Source organism: Bos javanicus, chromosome 9, assembly GCF_032452875.1.
Source record: "Bos javanicus breed banteng chromosome 9, ARS-OSU_banteng_1.0, whole genome shotgun sequence".
In the NCBI taxonomy this organism is placed as follows: domain Eukaryota; kingdom Metazoa; phylum Chordata; class Mammalia; order Artiodactyla; family Bovidae; genus Bos; species Bos javanicus.
The window spans coordinates 76654795-76673537 of NC_083876.1; the positions used below are offsets into that span (position 1 = coordinate 76654795).

At 35.8% G+C, this 18743-nt stretch overlaps 2 protein-coding genes across 12 annotated transcripts in view; one reads left to right on the top strand and one right to left on the bottom strand.

Annotated features, from left to right (window-relative positions):
- Positions 1 to 4385, top strand: part of ECT2L (epithelial cell transforming 2 like) — an 89833-nt gene extending 85448 nt beyond the window's left edge. For 2 of the 5 annotated variants that reach the window (XM_061428125.1, XM_061428124.1), the window contains exons 22-23: positions 1719 to 1891; positions 3201 to 4384. In XM_061428125.1, the coding sequence (XP_061284109.1) occupies positions 1719 to 1891; positions 3201 to 3328 (301 nt within the window). In that variant the 3' untranslated portion in view covers positions 3329 to 4384. Of the gene's footprint in view, positions 1 to 1718; positions 1892 to 3200 lie in introns of all 5 variants that reach the window. The other 3 variants (XM_061428127.1, XM_061428126.1, XM_061428128.1) reach the window with 2 other exon arrangements.
- Positions 4386 to 5552: 1167 nt separating this feature from the next.
- The window catches only part of REPS1 (RALBP1 associated Eps domain containing 1), a 90001-nt gene continuing 76810 nt past the window's right edge, over positions 5553 to 18743 (bottom strand). For 5 of the 7 annotated variants that reach the window (XM_061428134.1, XM_061428130.1, XM_061428136.1 and 2 more), the window contains 8 exons: positions 16236 to 16308; positions 14723 to 14841; positions 13805 to 13869; positions 11895 to 12080; positions 10637 to 10729; positions 8911 to 9059; positions 8057 to 8162; positions 5553 to 5818 (listed from right to left, as the gene is read on the bottom strand). In XM_061428134.1, the coding sequence (XP_061284118.1) occupies positions 5750 to 5818; positions 8057 to 8162; positions 8911 to 9059; positions 10637 to 10729; positions 11895 to 12080; positions 13805 to 13869; positions 14723 to 14841; positions 16236 to 16308 (860 nt within the window). In that variant the 3' untranslated portion in view covers positions 5553 to 5749. The remainder of the gene's footprint in view (positions 5819 to 8056; positions 8163 to 8910; positions 9060 to 10636; positions 10730 to 11894; positions 12081 to 13804; positions 13870 to 14722; positions 14842 to 16235; positions 16309 to 18743) is intronic. The other 2 variants (XM_061428131.1, XM_061428135.1) reach the window with 1 other exon arrangement.

Sequence of the window (18743 nt, forward strand, 5' to 3'; positions counted from 1 at the left end):
CTGTAGTTAATACACGACTTAAGTACTCTGAAGTGTGGTTGGCGAATCATCATCACCAGGGAGCTGTTAGAAACACAGAATCTCAGGCTAGTCTAGCTCTACTGAATTTGCATTTCAATGAAAATCTCTGGGTAATTCAGATGCACAGTAAAGTTTGTACAAGTCAGAGCCATTATAATACAGAGTGGATTCTAAATGTGAATTATAGTAGCTTTTATGGAAAACAACCTGTCAGGCTTTGGTTAAAATATATATATATACCGTTTGGTCAATCAATCCTACCCTTGGGAACCCTATCTGACAGAAATGTAAGGAGTCTGTTTGTATGTAAGGAACTGGTTTTTTCAAACATTGCTCACAGTGGCAATAAAGAAAAAACAAAGGAAATGAGGGAGGGAAAAAAGAGACCTGAGCCTGCAAAGAAATGCCCACTAAGTGAGGGAAGAGTTAGAAAAATGATGGTCCATCCATGCTATTATTTGGTCATTAAAAAGAACTCGATTTCTATTGCTGAGAAAAGCAAGAAAAGAGCCTGGAATAATACTTAAAACAACCTACCTGTAAATAGATGCATACATAGGTACATATGTGAGTGACTACTTGAATGGGTTAAAAAAAAAGTAAAGAGAATATACTGTTTGGTAATGTGGGTAACGTAACTGAAGGGAGGAGTGAGCCAAAAAAGTGAAACCAAAGAGCAGTGCAAGGAAACAACCGACAGTATATGCTGATATAACTGCATCACTTCTGAACGACTTTATCTGGATCTAACTCACCAATTTAAAAATTAAACACATGATGATGGTAAAAACTAAGAGAATTCCTCTGAATAAACCAGTCAACTGAGTTGCTTGCTTAGAGTAACTTCTTGAGGGCTTCTTGATGCTTCTAGGAGAAAAACATTTTTGGGGGGCTATCCTTCATCATAGTAATGAGCTTGCTGCACTTGGCCATTCCTGGTGCTGGACAGAGATTGGGGGCATGGGGTGAGGCTCTCCCAAGTTCCTCCCTAGTACATCATTTGATAACCCACACCAGAGCACAGTGCAATCTGCTAAACACTGTGATCTGACTCCATCAGCAGACAACCACAGAGGATACTAGATGGAGGTTGGGGACCAAAAAATGCCTACCAATGACCATGGTAGCAACCTCAGTAGAACTGAAGAGCTACTTAAATCCAACTTTTCATCAATTTCTCTCCAACTGTATTAGAAAATTCTGTTTCCTACTTAGTAAATGCTTTTCTTTCCCCTGCTTTCTACTTAAGACACTGCACACCTTACTGATTCTTGTGCTTCTCTCTAACCCAACCAGTTATCCTTAAAGATGAAACCAAACTACATGAAAACATTCCCCGCAGATTGTCTAAGTACATCAAACACAAAATACCAACACAGCTTTAACCTGACTTGTGTTGTAACACTGGGAAAATTCAGTGTTCATTTTTTCCTGCATCGATTGGATACTGTCCAATGGATAAGATCAAATCATTCCACCAGGAACCCTGAGGCCCACCCACATGACTGGTCTGACAGACAGAGGGACTACTCACACCAGGAGAAAATAATACAGAGAACTTCAAAAAGTCAGTCCAAAGGTCTGAGGTGGGGAAAGACCCTGATGATGAGCTTATCAAGGTAAAGATGGTGAAGTGTGTAACAAAGCACATATGTATGCGTATGTAAAACTAAACTGCTTTCTCTTTTTTAAACCAGGCTCTATGAACATACCTGTGATCTCAGTCTTTTCCTCTTCAACGATGCACTGCTCGTTTCTAGTCGAGGTACATCTCATACTCCATTTGAAAGGACTTCAAAATCAACCTACCAATTCATTGCATCAGTGGCACTTCATAGGTTAATCATAGAAGACATACCAGATTCCAAATGTATGTATTCTCTTCCTCCAAAGAGATCACACCTTTAAGAAGCTGTATTATATAAAACTCATTAGCTATTAAAAAAGGAAAGCAGGAAGAGAACTGGAATTTGCATTTGCAAATAATTTCCCAAGTATTTTTAGGATCTCATTAATGTAAACTTTCCTTTACCTTTGAAATAGCAAAAGAAAGGAATGCTGGCATCTTCAGACACATACTCTACACATTAGGAAAACAGCTTTCCAAAGACACAAAGGGAGACATAACCCTGTATTATTGCCAGGGAAGCTGGAGTTCTTAACCACTATTTTAACTTCTATTGCTTGTAGATGTTACAATTTTTATCTATTACTTTTCCATTATACTAGGACTAAGTGATTATTGCAGATTTGACTGTACTTTTTTCCGTAAATTTGCATTTACAAGTTCTCTAAAGGATGTATTTGCAAATGATGTTTAGTAACAAAACATTTAACTCATAATCTCAAAAGAAATAATTGTTACAAAAAGAAATCCTACTTAAACCTACTGTACCTTTTAGTTTTTATCTTACACTCTACTTCCCAATCTTCAAAAGATCTGTATCTCTTTTCCTATATTTCTGTTAGGCCAGACAATCTGAATGTAACACCTTTTGTTCCAATATTTTTCACTGCACGTGAAGGTAGGACTTATGGGTAAAGCTAGAACCAAGATCTCAGAGAAGGAACTAATCTAAAAAGAGCTGCTTTCCATTAGCTTTGGCTTCATTTAAAATCTGAGAGAAACTGAACACTAAATGTGGGAATAAATATTTTCACCTATTGAGAAATAAATATTTTCAAACTCAGGGTTAATTATCCATAATGTGCATGACATGTCTCCTTCCATCTCCCCTTAATCAGCTGTGCTCTATGTCAGAACATCATAATGTGAGCTAAAAGTGGGCATTCAGCTAAGTCGTCGTTGGCTTCTTTCTATCCTGGTGCTCATACCAGGGTGGTTAAGGTCCAGCTCTCAGCATCTCTTATCTACAGTAACTCTTGTAAAGACCTTTACCGGTCCCAGTTCCTTCTGAAATTAAAGAATATCATATCATCTATTACTTTAAAAATAATTGCTAATTATAATTAAACAATTATAAAGACAAGTTTATTTTAGACTATATTTGAATTATTCAGTAATTTAGGAAGTTATATTCTAAACTGGATTTGTGTTTGAGACTTTAATTTTCAAAAAGTCTTCAAGATGATTTGATCAACTCTTGAATTTTAAAACATTTTTTCCTTTTGACTGTTACCTACAAAAATTAATTTATGTACTTCCAATATTTTTACAGTTATCAAGAATGCATTTATTCTTCAAGGTCCAAAACATGAATGGATTTGTGCAACAGAAGTTGAAGATGATAAATTTCTATGGTTGTCTGTACTCCAAAATGCCATCAAAAGTAGTATGGAAAAGTGAGTCTGGACTTCAAACACCAGGGGTGCCAATATGCCCTGACAAAGACAACATATTGTTTTCTGTTCCAGAAGATTCAGTAAGAAGCAGAATAATGGTTCATCATGGATGATCGGTGGATGAACTAGGGGGACGCATAAAGTTACTCCTAACTTTTAAACTTTATCATCTATGCTCAATTATGTGAAATGGATAAGAAAAATTTGAATATAAAAATCTGAACCACTTCTTTTGATAGTTGTTTTTCATGGACATTATTATTTAATCTGACTGACAAAACCTAAGACTGAATAAGGATATTGAGTATTTAAAGATTTGTTTTCTGATCTAATGAAAAATAAAGTCATAATGAAAAGTATTTCTTAAATGATCAGTCTAGAGAAATGTCTTAATCTGCTGGTGATTTATCAACATCTTTTAACATTTCCATGAAATAGTTATGGATTTTAAAAATATGTATAAGAAATCTAAACAGTACTTTACTAAAAAACTGGTCACATATATCCAAAATATGAATGTATTTCTACAGAGAGCATTAAAAACATACCACTATAAAGCACTAAAATTTTCTGTAATTCTTAAGTGTTCTTTTGTTGCAAAATTAAATTCTTAGACCTTCCAAATAAAATGGTTTAAAAATTTGTTACATTGCTAAATTAGAAGGCCGCTTGGTAGAGGGTGAGGGGGTACAAAAAACAAAAACGAAACTTGCCTGTAATGGAAATTAGCTGAGTAAAAACTGAAGAAATTAAGACAATTCTATTTAAAACATAAAAAAATAAAAATAGGTATTGAGTAGTTTTCTGGGCCCTTAAAGCTTTAATTATTTAATAAACTGAAGCTATAACCTGGTTAGCTACTTTGAAACTTTGGCTGATATATGCAGTAGTAATAGTTTTACTCAATTAATGGTAGATAACATTGTATTAATCTTGGAAGCTTTTGGCTGTCAGTTTCCTCTTTGCTTCAAATTCTCCTTTAAGGAAATGAAATCTACTAGTACAGTCTAGGATTGTGAAGTAGGCTATTTTAAACATTTTCTTTTTTCTATAACAAAAATACAAATTCCTTCTAATTCTTAAAAAAAAGTACAAAAGTTAAAATGTTTTTAATTAGTATAAAATCACACTTCTGATTATGATAAAACCATGCAGCTCAACATCTATGTCAGATAGAATAAAACATTAAAGGAATGCCTGCTCTTAGTCAGCAATAAATGTAAATTCACAAATGTGATCAAAATGGAAATACCATAGAATACAAAACAAATCCCGAGACACTACATTATCCTGAATAGGACATACTTTAGAAACTCTTTGTTAACAGGAAAAGTCTCTCTCTATAGCAAAAGAATGGAGTAGAAATGGTAACCCACTCTAGTATTCTTGCCTGGAGAGTCTCATGGACAGAGGGGCCTGACAAGCTACAGTCCATGGGGTCACAAATAGCTGGACATGACTGAGGGACTAAACAACAAAAACATGGCAAAAGAAAGAGTAACAAGAGAGCTAAAGATAACTAGGAATCTTAAGGAATTTTCATTTATTATAATAGTGAATAATTAAGATCCTCAGAAGTTCTAAAACATGTTACTTGAAAACACTTCTAGAGACTGATGAACATAAGCTTATAATTGCGAGTTTAGTGCATAAATCATGCAAAAAGTGACGTCTGCAGCTGGACAGTACTTTTGTGGCTTGCAGCGTCTAACACTTGCCCTTTGCTTCTAGCAGACAATTTAAAAATGCCTATCTTTAGTTATTTCCTAATTTTACAGGACTGCCGAGGAATTAAAATCTCACACACAACAAAGTTTAAGTCACAGGTGATCCTGATCAACGTTCGTAAGGAAAACATAAAATCTGCCCTCTAAGCTGATGTGAAAAGCTTGAAAGTGCCATGAGACTCTTGAAGAATGTTGATTACAGCAGAGCTTATGGTTAAAGTATGCCTTATCCAATACAGTTCTTTCAAATTAAAAATCAAATAGGAAACGCATTTTAAAGATTGTTGGATTCTTTAAGTATTAAGCCTAAAAGACAAATTGACAGTTTATTTAGTCTCCTTTTGAAAATATTTCTGAGTTTGTGCTTAAGGTGTTAAATGAGAAGCCCACTGTGTAAATCCAAGCAGTGTGAGGTTTTGGCCACTAAGTATAATGCACCAAAGTTATGAGATAACACGGGGGGAGGGGGGCTGTGCCAACAAACACAATACACCCTCCAGAAAAAGTCATCCTGACCCTTTTATTGTTGAAATTAAAAAATAAAAGATACTTAAATACAATGGTGAACATATAGGGCAAAACAGAATCATAAAATTTAATGTTGAATTAAGCAGTGAGCTGAATGTCTGGGTCTCCAAATTGGCTTTGAACCCAAAACCGCTTAAAAATGGGTATGTTCACAGTTAACGGCAATTGGCTTATAGGTGAGAGAATGGTCGAAGCTGTTCCAGTTGAACTTCCAGGGAAATTCTCTCCTCAAGAACATCCTGAAAAAGATGGAAAGACAAGTTATGTTTCAACATATACAAAAATGAAGGCACATCTAACAGCAGCTCTGCATCAATAAAACAATTTCCGTTCCTTAAGAAGATGAAGGGACAGCTGTTCCTTTTAGAAACAGTTTCTTTATAGGTGCATGCATTAAAACACAATCTTAATTAAAATCTTTTTTTCTCATTACTTAAAATCAGGGTAATCGAATGTTTTTTTCCTTCATTATTAGAAAAGCCAGTATTTGCAGATGGTGGCTATTAATGCATGAATTTTGCACGAAGCCCACCCCTTGCAATAACTGCAGATACGCTGATTAACAAAGATTCTTTCCCCTGGTGATTACCTCTGGTCATAACAACTCCTGCACCTCATTTTGAGATTCCGTTTCACAATGAATAAATGTATTTTATAATCAAAATTTCTAATGACTGTCGATTTGGGGCAGTCTTTTCAGTCAGCAACTTCTTATGAAGCCATATCCTTTTTTTCTTTTTCTCTTGTTTTAACCAGAATTACCTCCAATCTGGTACCACATTTTCTCAGAGGATAATGAGAAAAGTGATTTTTAAAACCAGCTTCCATATACATGTTTCTATGGTTTTTCGTAGTTCTTCAGAAAAACATGCATTAACAAAACTTTCACCTCAAGGTATGCTACTAGCAAGCTTGTCATTTAGTTTTACATTCTTCCTTTACAATGGACCAAATTCACAAGTCATAGAACAGCTATGAATATCTTCTTTAACTAAAGAGTTATACAAGAATATTATTCCTTTAACGTATATTTACCAAATGCTCAACATGTGTGAAGTTTTGAGGACAGAGACATGATGGTTATAAATCTATCCAGGACAATCTCAGTTTATCTCTGATGTCCTGGCCTATACATTAACATATCCTTTTCTCTTCAAAGTACTCTGGTTTGAACAATGTATTACATGGTCACTGTAAATGGGGATGATTATGACTTAGCCTCAGTGAGTTCAGGTTAGTAGGACAGAGACACAAATGTGCCATAGATACGGACAATTTAATAAATGCTAGAAAAGGAATATGAACAGAATACAGAATATTCTGTATTCATTTTACATTTCCATGGACTCCTTCCTCATCTTTATGGTTTACAACCTTGCTACTCAAAGTGGAGTCAACTGTCCAGGAGCATCTCCTTCACCTGGAAGCTTATTAAAAATTGCAGAAGTCTCAGGTCCCTCTCCATACTGGACATGAATCAAAATTTTCATTTTAACATGTGACCCCTTCCTAAGTGTATACAATTAAGGTTTGAGAACCACTGGTTTATAAGATGTGAATGCCTAATAATGTTGATGAATCATACATGATTCTGCTTGCTGGTTTCTATGTATAGGGATTCAAAAAAATCATGGTTAGTAGTAAGCAAGAAAACAAACTCATCCTCTCAAGCACAGATGACAGAAGTACACGCTGGCCCTGAGCACCATTTCTATTTAAGGTTTGTCTTTTCTGTTTTAGAGATGATCTAAATTGCCCCCATCCCTCTTCTTTAGACCTGTCATTTTCACAGAATCTTAGTTGTTTTGATAAAAGGATAGATTTACAATACTCGAATCATTGTAGAATTAGTGTATAGACAGCCACATATATGATCCTAGAGGTAGCAGAGGTCACAACATTTCTACTCTTGGGTTTCATTATGAAAGTTAACGAACATTTTCAGTTCAGTTCAGTAGCCCAGTCATGTCCAACTCTTTGCGACCCTATGGACTGCAGCACGCCAGGTCTCCCTGTCAATCGCCAACTACCAGAGTTTACTCAAATTCATGTCCATTGAGTCAGTGATGCCATTCAACCATCTGGTCTTCTGTTTTCCCCTTCTCCTCCTGCCTTCAATCTTTCCCAGCATCAGGGTCTTTTCAAATGAGTCAATTCTTTGCATCAGGTGGCCAAAGTATTGGAGTTTTAGCTTCAGCATCAGTCCTTCCAATGAACATTCAGGACTGAACATTTTAGGAATATGCTTTACATACATGTAGGATAAGGCAATCATACAAGAAATGAGTACAGGAAATTCTTTTTAATATTAAAAGATTCAAAGGCATATAAAACATTTTAGATCCACACTTCTCCTGCTACTTGGAAAAGTTTCATACTAGCATTAAGAACTGGTGGATCACCTCCAAGTCTAGTTCAATAATAAGAGGCTCTGAGTCCATGGAACTTTCCAAATAAAGATTCAGAAACTACATTACCTTTAACTGTTGCTGCAATTCACTATTCAATCTGGCCAAAACTGTGTTGGTTTCCTTATTGCGTCTAATTGATGCCTGAATAGCTTTCTTATCTTTCCCAACAGACCTGAGAAGATAAAGAGAGCAAAAAACGTGACCTTCATTCTTATTATTAAATTCGCTCCATTCTTCCCTGTGATCTATGGCTAATCCCAGAATGCTGAGGATCTTTGCCCTGCTAGCATAGCTCAACCTTGCTTGATCAGTTTTAAAGCTCAACCAAAAACTACTAAGCTTCAGAGGCTTAATTACTGTAGTTATTGATTTAGTGACTTTTCTGTAGAATCACCTGAGTTTAAGTCAGTGCAGAGGAGGTATAAGCAAACTTTTTCTATAAATGGTCAGACAGTAACTATTTTAAGCTTTGCAGACCATACCATTTCTGCTGAATATTGTTTTTTTTTTTTCATCTTTTCTTTTTCTCTTTTTAAACAAAAATGTAAAAAAATTTTTACATTTTACAAAAAATGTAAAAGCCCTTACAAAAACTGGCTATGGGTTGACTTTGGCCCATAAGCCCTAGTTTGCCAATTCTTGATTCTAGAACAACCATAGTTAAAACATCAGTGTTACTGTGCACTATAATTTTTAAAGTCTGCTCTAGGATTTGTAACTTGAGTTGAACTATTAGGCGGGTAAAAGTGGGAAGAATATTCCACTTACTCATAAATGAGAAAACTCTCAAAGCGGAACAGTGGAGGACCTGTGTTCAACTACAGGACCAGTGTGACCATAATTCCTTTCTGTTTAATATTTTTAACTACTGTGCATTTTGTTTCCAGTAATTACACGTGTTTAAGAACAGCTTTGATTACCGAGGAATAGAAGGTTGTGATGCAAGAACAGCAGCTAGGACACCTGTCTTCTGTGTATGTTCATCAACTTCTGGCCTTAATTCATCTTCTGATTTTAATCTCCTTCGAACAGGTTTAGGTGGTGGAGCAAGAGGTGTTGTGCCTTTGCTCTGGGAGACAAGAATTTCATGAATAATAAGCATTTCTTGAAGACATTTGTGGTTCGTTAGCACTTTGCCAACATCATATGCTTTCTTTAAGCCTTTCATTCTCTTAAGAATTATGGGTCACTTGTCCTACTTTAAAGCAATTTATGTATTTGTGGCAACAGCTAACTTAAATTACAATGGGAAAGAATGTTCCTAGTGACATCACAAGTGTAAATGTACCTATTAGACAAAAATTTTTACAGGGTGACATAACAAGCTCAAGGCCCAGATTCTGTGACTCAAGGCTATAATATTCAGTTTTAACATAACACACTCAATATGTATCTGTTCAATAACTATAAAAGAGAGTCTCCAGAAATATGCGTCCAGTATCACTATAGGGTTTTCTATTCAAATATCCTAAGATATATTATCTTAATGAATACTTTATAAAGAAGTGGAAAACCAGGTAATTCTTTAAAAAATCTTTCATTAAGATATACAAGAGCTCTTAAAAATGAATGGCTATTTTATTGGAGATCTGTCCTCAACAGAATCAAATATAACAGTCTGGTATTTACTGTAACCTGATTTGACCTGTTAATAAATAAAAACAAGAGTCAACTGCCATCCCTTTGGGTAAATATTATTTTTAATCTATTGCCATTTACTCACAAAATAAAACTATTAAAAAAATTACAGAAGTACTAACAGTAAAAAAAAAAAAAAAAAAAGTGTCCAGAAAGTAGCATTTAAATACTTTCAGAAACACTCACTGTTTTAATGACTACCGGGGATGTCTCAATGATAACAAAAAAAGTGACCAAAATTTTTTTCTCAAAAAGTGTCCTGTTATCTGCAATGTACTTTGAAATGCAAACAACAGATAAGAAGGACGGATATAGAGAGAACGATGCAGGTATAAAGCAAGTATATTAATACAAGGAAAAATGTTATAGTTTTCTATTTCTTTAATTCTGTATTTATATGAAATGAAGAACATTCACTAAACATACTGATAGTCATTTCGTTATATATGTAAGTCAAATAATTATGTTGTACACCTTAACTTATACTGTGTTATGTGTCAATTATATCTTAATAAAACTGGAAGAAAAATATAGTAAATATTAATAGTACAATCAAGGTGTGGCTTTATTGTACAATATAAAATTCTTTTAACTCTTCTGTATGTTTAAAATTTTTTGCAATAAATTTTTGGGAAAACATTCCTAAGACAGCTAAAAAAAAGCAGAGAGTATAATATTAACCTTAGAGGGTTGATAATCTTTCCCTGTTATACTCAGAACTGAAATAACAGAAACTGAGTGTGACAAAAAAGGAAGTTCTACTTCATGTACTTGAAACAATGTAATAACCACACAAAATCTGAGAACCTGTGGCACGCATTAATACAAATGACAGGCTATCATCTCTACCTCTAGGTGGACTGTATTCTGAGACAGGTTATATGTATTACAGTTTAAGGCAGTGAAATGGGTTAGATGATCTCTAACTTTACTTGTAAGATTTTCAAATTATATCATGTAATTTTTATATGTATAAAACAATCAATACTATAAAAGACTTTTGTATACCACATTGGCGGGAGCACTAGCAGCTGTCTTTTCTTCAATTTTACTATCTGTTTTGGCAACTCGAGAACTTGCGGGATCAGAAGATTTTTCAACCTAGAGATGAGTATATTATTATTACAAATTATATTTAAGTAACACACATATATGAATAAATATATAAGTAACAGATTAGAGAGCAAAATGTTTAGAAAACATTCATTCTAACAGTAAGAAGCTCAGATGAAGAGGAGAGGAGTTTGAGACTACCTTGTGAAACGATCATGCATCTGCCCCTTTAGGGCAGAGAGGGAAGAGAATACATCTCTGAGGGGATGGCAGATGATGTCTGGGAAGTTCTTTGGTTGGGGGAGGGTACGTACAAGTACCCGCTGCATACCGCTACTCCCACCTCAGGCCTGCTCTGCCTTCTTGGAGGTACAGCCCATTTCCCTAGTAGCACCAGGCCAGGAGAAAAGTTTGAAGAACTAGCTGGTAGAAAATCTTCCATGGACCAAATCTATAAAACTCTTTATGTAAATTATGCCAGTCAAACGTCAGTTTTTTTAATTAGAGAAGATCAGTATAAATTGGAATAATCAGAGCAAACTTCCCCTCTTCCCTCCAACTCCATATTTACACTTATGAGGACAGGGATCCCTGTCCCACATACAGAAGTTTTTGCTGCTAGAACCAAACAGTCCTGCAAAACACTGGCTGCAAAGATGAATTTCTGGCATCCTGTGGTCTGTAAGTCTGTCTAACTGATGTGACTTACTCCCATACAATTTTCACCAAATCACACAATCAAATGCTTAGCATTAAGATGCAACCCCATAAACTGGCTTATTCTCAAACAAACTGAGGGTAGCTATGGCAACCACAGCTTCTTCTTATACAGAAATCTTTGAACCACACAATCAGATGCTTAGCATTAAAATGCAACTCCCAGAACAGTGTTTTAGCCAAAACCAGATGGTTGCATCTTTTCATGTGACATCTACCCTTCACCCCGATACTGATTCTTACTAAGCATTTTTTTTTTTTTCGATTCTTACTAAGCATTTTATGCAACCAGTAGGTGGTCTGAGGCCAGTGAGAAATTGAGAAGCATTGATCTAGGGAATAGAAACCCTCTAAAAGCAGCAACAGCAGGTATTTTACTCACTGATGTCCCTTCTATTATCTGCTCTTTTAGGGGTTCCTCTGTTTAAAGACTGGCTTATGAGCACAATATTGGAAGATTCCCAGCAGAAAATTAGAGAAGCCCTTGAAAACTGACCGGCAAGACCTCTGGATGTTTCTCGGCTTCATCATCTTGTTCTTCATTTACATTTGATGCAGCAAATACTTCAAATTGGCTGAAATCTGCAAAATTTGGTTGTTCTGGTATCTGCTGAGGTGAGGTACTAGTGTGAGTTATTAGGCCATCGGCATCCACTGGGCGATGCACAACGGGACCAGGAGCCTACAGGAGGGTTTAGGATACAGGAAGGAGCAAATCATTTTACTGATCTAGTGTCACAGAGTAGCTTTCCTTTTCTTTGAAAATTTATTATAAGGATGCTCTGATTTATTAGCTGAAAATTCAGGAGGGTGAGCTACAGTAACATTTAGCTCTAAAAAACCTTGAGTGAAATGCCAAGACACTAAAAAATTAAGATAACAAATCTCCAAATAAAAAGACACTTTCACAAAATTCTTATTGCCAAGAATGTGCATCAAAGGAGAGAAGTTCTGGCCTTAATCTCTGATTCTCCCCTTGCGTCTATTTTTTCTTAATTAGGTTGCTGCATAATTGTTCATTATTTTAAAAAACTGTTTTTAAAAATGTTTCATTATGTTTCTAAAAAGACTGTTATCTTTAAAGTGTGAAAACCAGTGCACTCTCCTTCAATTTGTCCTCCACTCTTTACAAGATCAATTCTTCTAAAGTCTCCACTTGAAAACTAAACTTCCTGAGTATATACTTTTGACCAAACAAATAAGGTCCATCCTTAACAGAGATGATAATCTAGTGCAGGATACGAGAAAAGTAAACAAGGGATTAAAATACAGTGTGAGGAGTTTTGTGACAAAGGAAGCACAGGAAGCTAAAGGAATAAATCTGAAGTCTCTCCCCTGCTCACCCTTAAAAAATCCTCCATATCCTACAAGAAAAACTCCACCATCTTAGTATGATATAGGAGATGCTCTGTCATTTCCTCACCTCTTCAATTTTATTTCCCATCACTCTAGTTGTACTAAACTCAGCAGCTTTTCCTTGAAGAATATGCCAGGCTTACCTTACCCTCTGTGCTACTCCTTCTGGTTGTAATGCCTTTTCCTCAAGAAATAGTATTTTATCTTTCAAGTCTCTGCTTAAGTCTAACTGCCTTCATTTTACTTGACTTTTTCACTGTGATCCCTGATGTTACTAGCTAGGACATCTATGCTAAATCATTTTATAAGTATGTCTACTATAGCATTTCTATTATAACTGTTTACAGGTCTGTTTTTCCCACTAGACTGGTTCTTGAGTCAAGAGATAATTCACTGGGTTTTACACCTTAATGCAGTAAAAGTATTTTCGTTAGCCCTTTAGATAAAATAAATACTGGAATATTCAAATTTCAGTATCTTTGATAATTAGGAAACCATCTTTTTAACTACAAATAACCAATTTCATTATAAGACTCTAACTCAGAAAAATCAACCTAATTCATTCATGTAAAAATGCAGCTAGTCAGTCACATAAAACTAAGCTACAAACTAGAATCTATTTTGGAACATAATAGTTTTATGCAGATGAAACAACTTTGACCTGTTAGTTGTGCAACACTTTATTCACTGATGCAGTAACACATCTAGGGAGATACAGGGAGGTTACCCTGAGTCACTACTAGATCCAGGACACACATGACATTTCCTATCCCTCAATACACTGATCCTTCTTCTAAACTCTCCTTTGCCGAGACACTATCATTTGGTTCACTTCTAAGTTTCTTTCAAAAAACAACCCAAATCATTATTGGAATTCTTATCCTCTAAGAAAAGACCTAGCTTCTCCGAATTAAATATGCATTAAGAATGACAGTTAGGCAATTCCCGATTTTCAAACTAATTCTAGAATAGAATCAAAGACCTAACAGATAAACTGACCAAGGGGACTATAATAACTGATGCTTACTAATAAAGACCTAGGAGAATTACCTGTGAGGGCTGTGGTCTTGGAGGCACTGCAGGAGGTTGGGCAACAACTCCAGCCTGTTGCTGTCCTGTGTGAATACACAAGTCTTCTTTTGGTAAATATATATAATTACTTTGCTAGTACAGCAGATAGGCTGAATGAATGTGATCAAATGATAAAGATTTCAAATGCCAATGTATAGAACTGGAAGCCAAGTCCATCTCGTCAAACTGCCTGGATATGGTTGAATCTCACAGCCTCTTCTCAGACCTCACTTCTCTTGCTCTACTGCACACAGCACTTGTCCTGCTCCTCCCTGTTCCTGTAACACTACACGTTCTTGTTTTCTTCCCACCTTTGTGACTACTTTTAGCTATCAAATACGAAGACTTCCAAATTTCCTCTTTCCATTTAGCATTTTAGTATATCATTTCTATGTAAATGATTCTCAAATAATATATCAATCTTGCTTAGCCCATAGGTCCAGTGACCTGTCGATTTTTCTCTTCTTTCTCATCATTCCAACCACATAATATCAAAAACAGAACATCATCACCCTCTATCCTAACTTTTCTATTTTGACCAACAGTAAGACCAGTCATATAAAAATTGAACTCTCTGAGTATGATGACTCCTCTCTCTCCTCTGTCATGTAATGTAAGACCTATTAGCTTTTCCTCCTTAATATCTCCACATAAAATCTTTTTTTTTTAATCTCTTGTGGCATCTCTCAGGTTCCCATCTTTATCATTTGAACTCACATTTTAGACAGTCATTAAGGAAAATAAATTCCCTCTCATCTCATACTTTTTCAATTTAAAATTTTTCTTTAGATAAATATAAAAAAATAAGAGAAAACAAGATACTGTGTATCTTTAATCAACTAAATATATTTAACAATTTAACATATTTAATTTGTATCACAGTTCTCTAACCCCTACCTGTTGTGACGGAAAAGGTCCGATTCATATCTAAAGATGATGATCTAGAATGAGAGGGCTGAGGCCTTGGAGGTGGCGGTGGTGGTGCAGTGTTTTCAGGCGATGTTCCTGAATGAGACCTGCAAAATGGCCCCGTTACAGTTGGTCACGTTATTGCAGCTTTTCTTTTTAAGCAATCAAACTTAGCTAAGCAGCAAAGGATCTTATTGGTATGACATTTTCTCCAGAGGGTATACAAGTATTATAATGAATAGAGTATTATTTACATGTGCATTCAACAAGCAGTTACTTAATATAGCAAATAATCTTCTTTATAATTATACATTTAACAGAATTTTAAAGAACTTTTAAAAAAGTTATTAACATGAATTCAAGGTAGACTACTAACCAAGTGTAATGTTTTCATATTCAGTTAAAGGCAATATTAATCTGAAAAGCTGTTTTCAAAGAAGAGTAACTGTACTTTCAGATATGGTTAGCTTTCAACTTACTTAAATTTGGTAAGCTGAAGTACACTTTGGCTTGACTATGTGAGACGCCATCTCATCTTAAAATCACTCATTTTAGAGGTGATTATACTCATGTTCACTCATTCTGGAGATCTGCTTATTAGCCACCAAAGTCTTCTATATTCTGAAGAATCTCACGGACTAAGACAATCTGATCCTCACTAATAGGAATAAAAAGACTAAAATCCCAAATGAGAACTCTAAGATATATGAAGAAGCAGCCTTCTGACTGTGTGAGCTACTGGAAAGTCTACGTTACCAGTGTCTCCATACATCCTCCAGGTGTGTGGCAAAAGACTCTTATGATGTACGAAAAGCACCAGAGAAAGATGCTTCTGGCCTGTGCAGTTTTGACAGGATGGTGAAGCCCTGGGAGACAGACCCCTTTGCCACCTCACCCTGTCCTGTATCATTTTTGTTTGTGCCTGAAATGTTAACATGTGACACAGGTCTTCAGGATGGGTAGGTAGCCCAACACTAGGCTGCATGTCCAGATGACATTTTAAAACACCAAATTCTTTTGGTACTTGTCCCATAAGGCTCTAAAAGGAAATTTGCACATTTCATACTTAAAGAGACTCTCACTGCTCAGCTACCAAAAAGGACTGTATTAAACCAACTGCCAAGAAGTTATCAGTTTATTTTAAACCTTCCACAGAATACCAAGAAGACAACGATTCCTTTTGCTTTGCTTTTCTTTGGAAAGAATAAAAGTCATTTCCCTTTTATATAAATCAATAGGTAACCTGACAGCCTTTAGAGAAGTGAAGAACTGAGAAAAATAATTTACGCATGCATGCATGCTAAGTCACTTAGACTCTGTGCGACCCTATGGACTGCAGCCCACCAGGCTCCACTGTCCACGGGGTTCCTCAGGCAAGAATACTGGATGGGTTGCTATTTCCTTCTCCGAAAATAATTTATACTTGGTTTCAAATAATTTTCAATATTAAAATGTAACAAAAGACTTTAATTATGCTTTTTTAATGAACAGAAACACTAACCTTTGACGAGTTACGTTGTTTCCAATCTGTTCTGGATCCGAAGTAAAAGAGTCTGAACTACTGTACCCATCTGCTGATAAATGGGATATATCCTATTTAATAATAATAATTTCTTTACTTTTTATTCTATATGCCCTAAACAGGTAATTGAATTATTGTTTCAAACCAGGGATATTCAAAGATTGGCCAACAGGTTAATGTTTCATCATTGTATTACTAACCATAAAAGATTAGATATAAATCAAATAAATGGTGTACTTATACAACAAAATACTATGCACAGAGAGCAATTACAATCTAAAAGAGTTACTGTTTGATAATAGAGAAATATTCAAAATTAGTTACACGGAAGCAGGGCAGAAAATAGTACATATATCACAATTTCATTTCATATAAAAATATACCATGCACAAAGATTAAGGTGGACAATGAATGTTAATTATGGTCATTTGTGGAACAGTGAGATTATAATTTGTATTTTCTTATTTTTGTTTATTACATTTCTACAAGTGTGAATAGTTTTTATAATGAAAAAAATTCATTTTTAAAGGATAAATTAGAAGCATTTTAAGTTAAAAAGCGAACTTAAAAACTGTTTATGCAAATTTTAAAAATTTTGATAAAGGAATAAACTGTGCTTAGACAATGATAAAACTTATGAAATTAGCCAGAGGGTACCAATTTTTCACCTGAGGACATATTTTCAATTTCCTCAAAATCTTATAAAGGAGCAGAGAATCCCAGAATCAGACTAACAGCTATGAAGCAATAAAGAAGTTTTAAAACAGAAAACTCTAGGGATAATCTGAAGAAATACTATGAAATACCTTTCAAGAGTTATAAATTGAAGGGACTGGTTATTTAGTTTCATTTCAAAGTGTATCCCGCTTCTTCTTCCTGTCAAATCACTGAGAAGTTTACTAATTGGTACAGGAATGATTCTAAAATTAACACATTCCCATTTGGACGTTGTTAATAGGCATCTCAGACTGAACACGTCCAAAACTGAATTCCTACCCTTTCTCCCACAAATCTTCTACTACAATAGACTTCTTCAATTTCCAGATGCTTTGGCTAACATCCCTTGAATCCCCCTGATTCCCTTGCCCCCACCCCTCACATCCTGTATCACAAAGGTAAACAAATCCTGTGGTCTTTTCCTACCAAAATTTAGCCAGAATCTGACCACCACTTAGCACTTCTACTGCTACCACCCTAGGCCAAGACATCATCATCTCTTGCCTGTATTATTATAACCGTTTCCTAAAACCGTCTTTCCCTGTTTGAATTCTTGCCTTCTTCTGATCTATTACCAGTATAGCAGCCAGAATGATCTTGTTAAAAAAGGAAGGTCAGGTTACATCACTTCTCCATTCAGAAACCTTCTAAATGGCGTTTCATCTTTCTCGGTAGAAGTCAGTCTTACACTGCTCCCTGGTTACTATTCTCCCACATGCTAGTTCTAGTTCAGGTGTTTGCCGGCTGTTTCCAGCAGATATAAAGAAGGCATCTTCCCTAAACCAGGGCTCCATACTGGTTATTCCTTTGGCCTAAAACGTCCTTCCTTAAGATACACACACAGTTAAATTCATCTCCTTCAAGTTTTAACTCAAATACCACTTTTTGGTAAGGATTTCTTTGATCACCTTACTTAAACTGTCACGCCCTCTCCCCTTTCACAACTTAATTTTGATCCAGGGTATTAACTATATCCTAAGATACAGTTATTTTTATTTCCTTTTTCTTTTGTCTCCCCTATAAAATGCAAACTTCATAAGGGCAAAGAATTTTTTGTTTTGTTTACTGCTGAATACTCAGTGTCTAGAACAGAGCCTGACACATATTAATAGTATTCCATTAACAATGACTGAATGAGCATGTACACAATTTCCTGTGAGAGGAAGAAAGGAGTGGGGAAGAGCTAGCTGAGAGGGACGGCCAACAGGAGGCCTGCCTTGAAGCAGGTGCAGTGGCAATTGGCATCCATTTATTAATATGGAGGGTAGGGGTCTTTAAAAGGATTGACTATTCTCTGCATTATCCAGTGACGATACTACTAAGTGGCTATATATTCAAATTATTCAGATTCTAAATGTAGACTAAGGATAAGAGACAAGATGGCAGAGGAGCAGGTGGAAGTGGAGTACACCTCTTCTTCACAGATGCATCAGGAACACATCTTCAGATGTAGATCTTGCAGAGCATCAGCTTAGAGCTAGCAGGAGTCCCTGACCACTGGAAAGGAATATACAGATCCACACAAAACTGGGCAGGACAAAGAAGGGAAGGGAAAAAGAGGAGGAGAGTTAGCACAACTGAACCTGTCCCCACCAGGTGGGGAAGTGGAAGAAGGGGTGATATCCCCATATCAGGGCAATCGGTTGGGACAAAGGGGAAGCATCTGAGACTACTGGAGAGTGAAGGAGCTGATCTGTGACAGTCTGAATGGAGTGAGAACGACACAGACAATCTGTGCCATGGCCCTACATAGCCTAGGGAGGGACACAG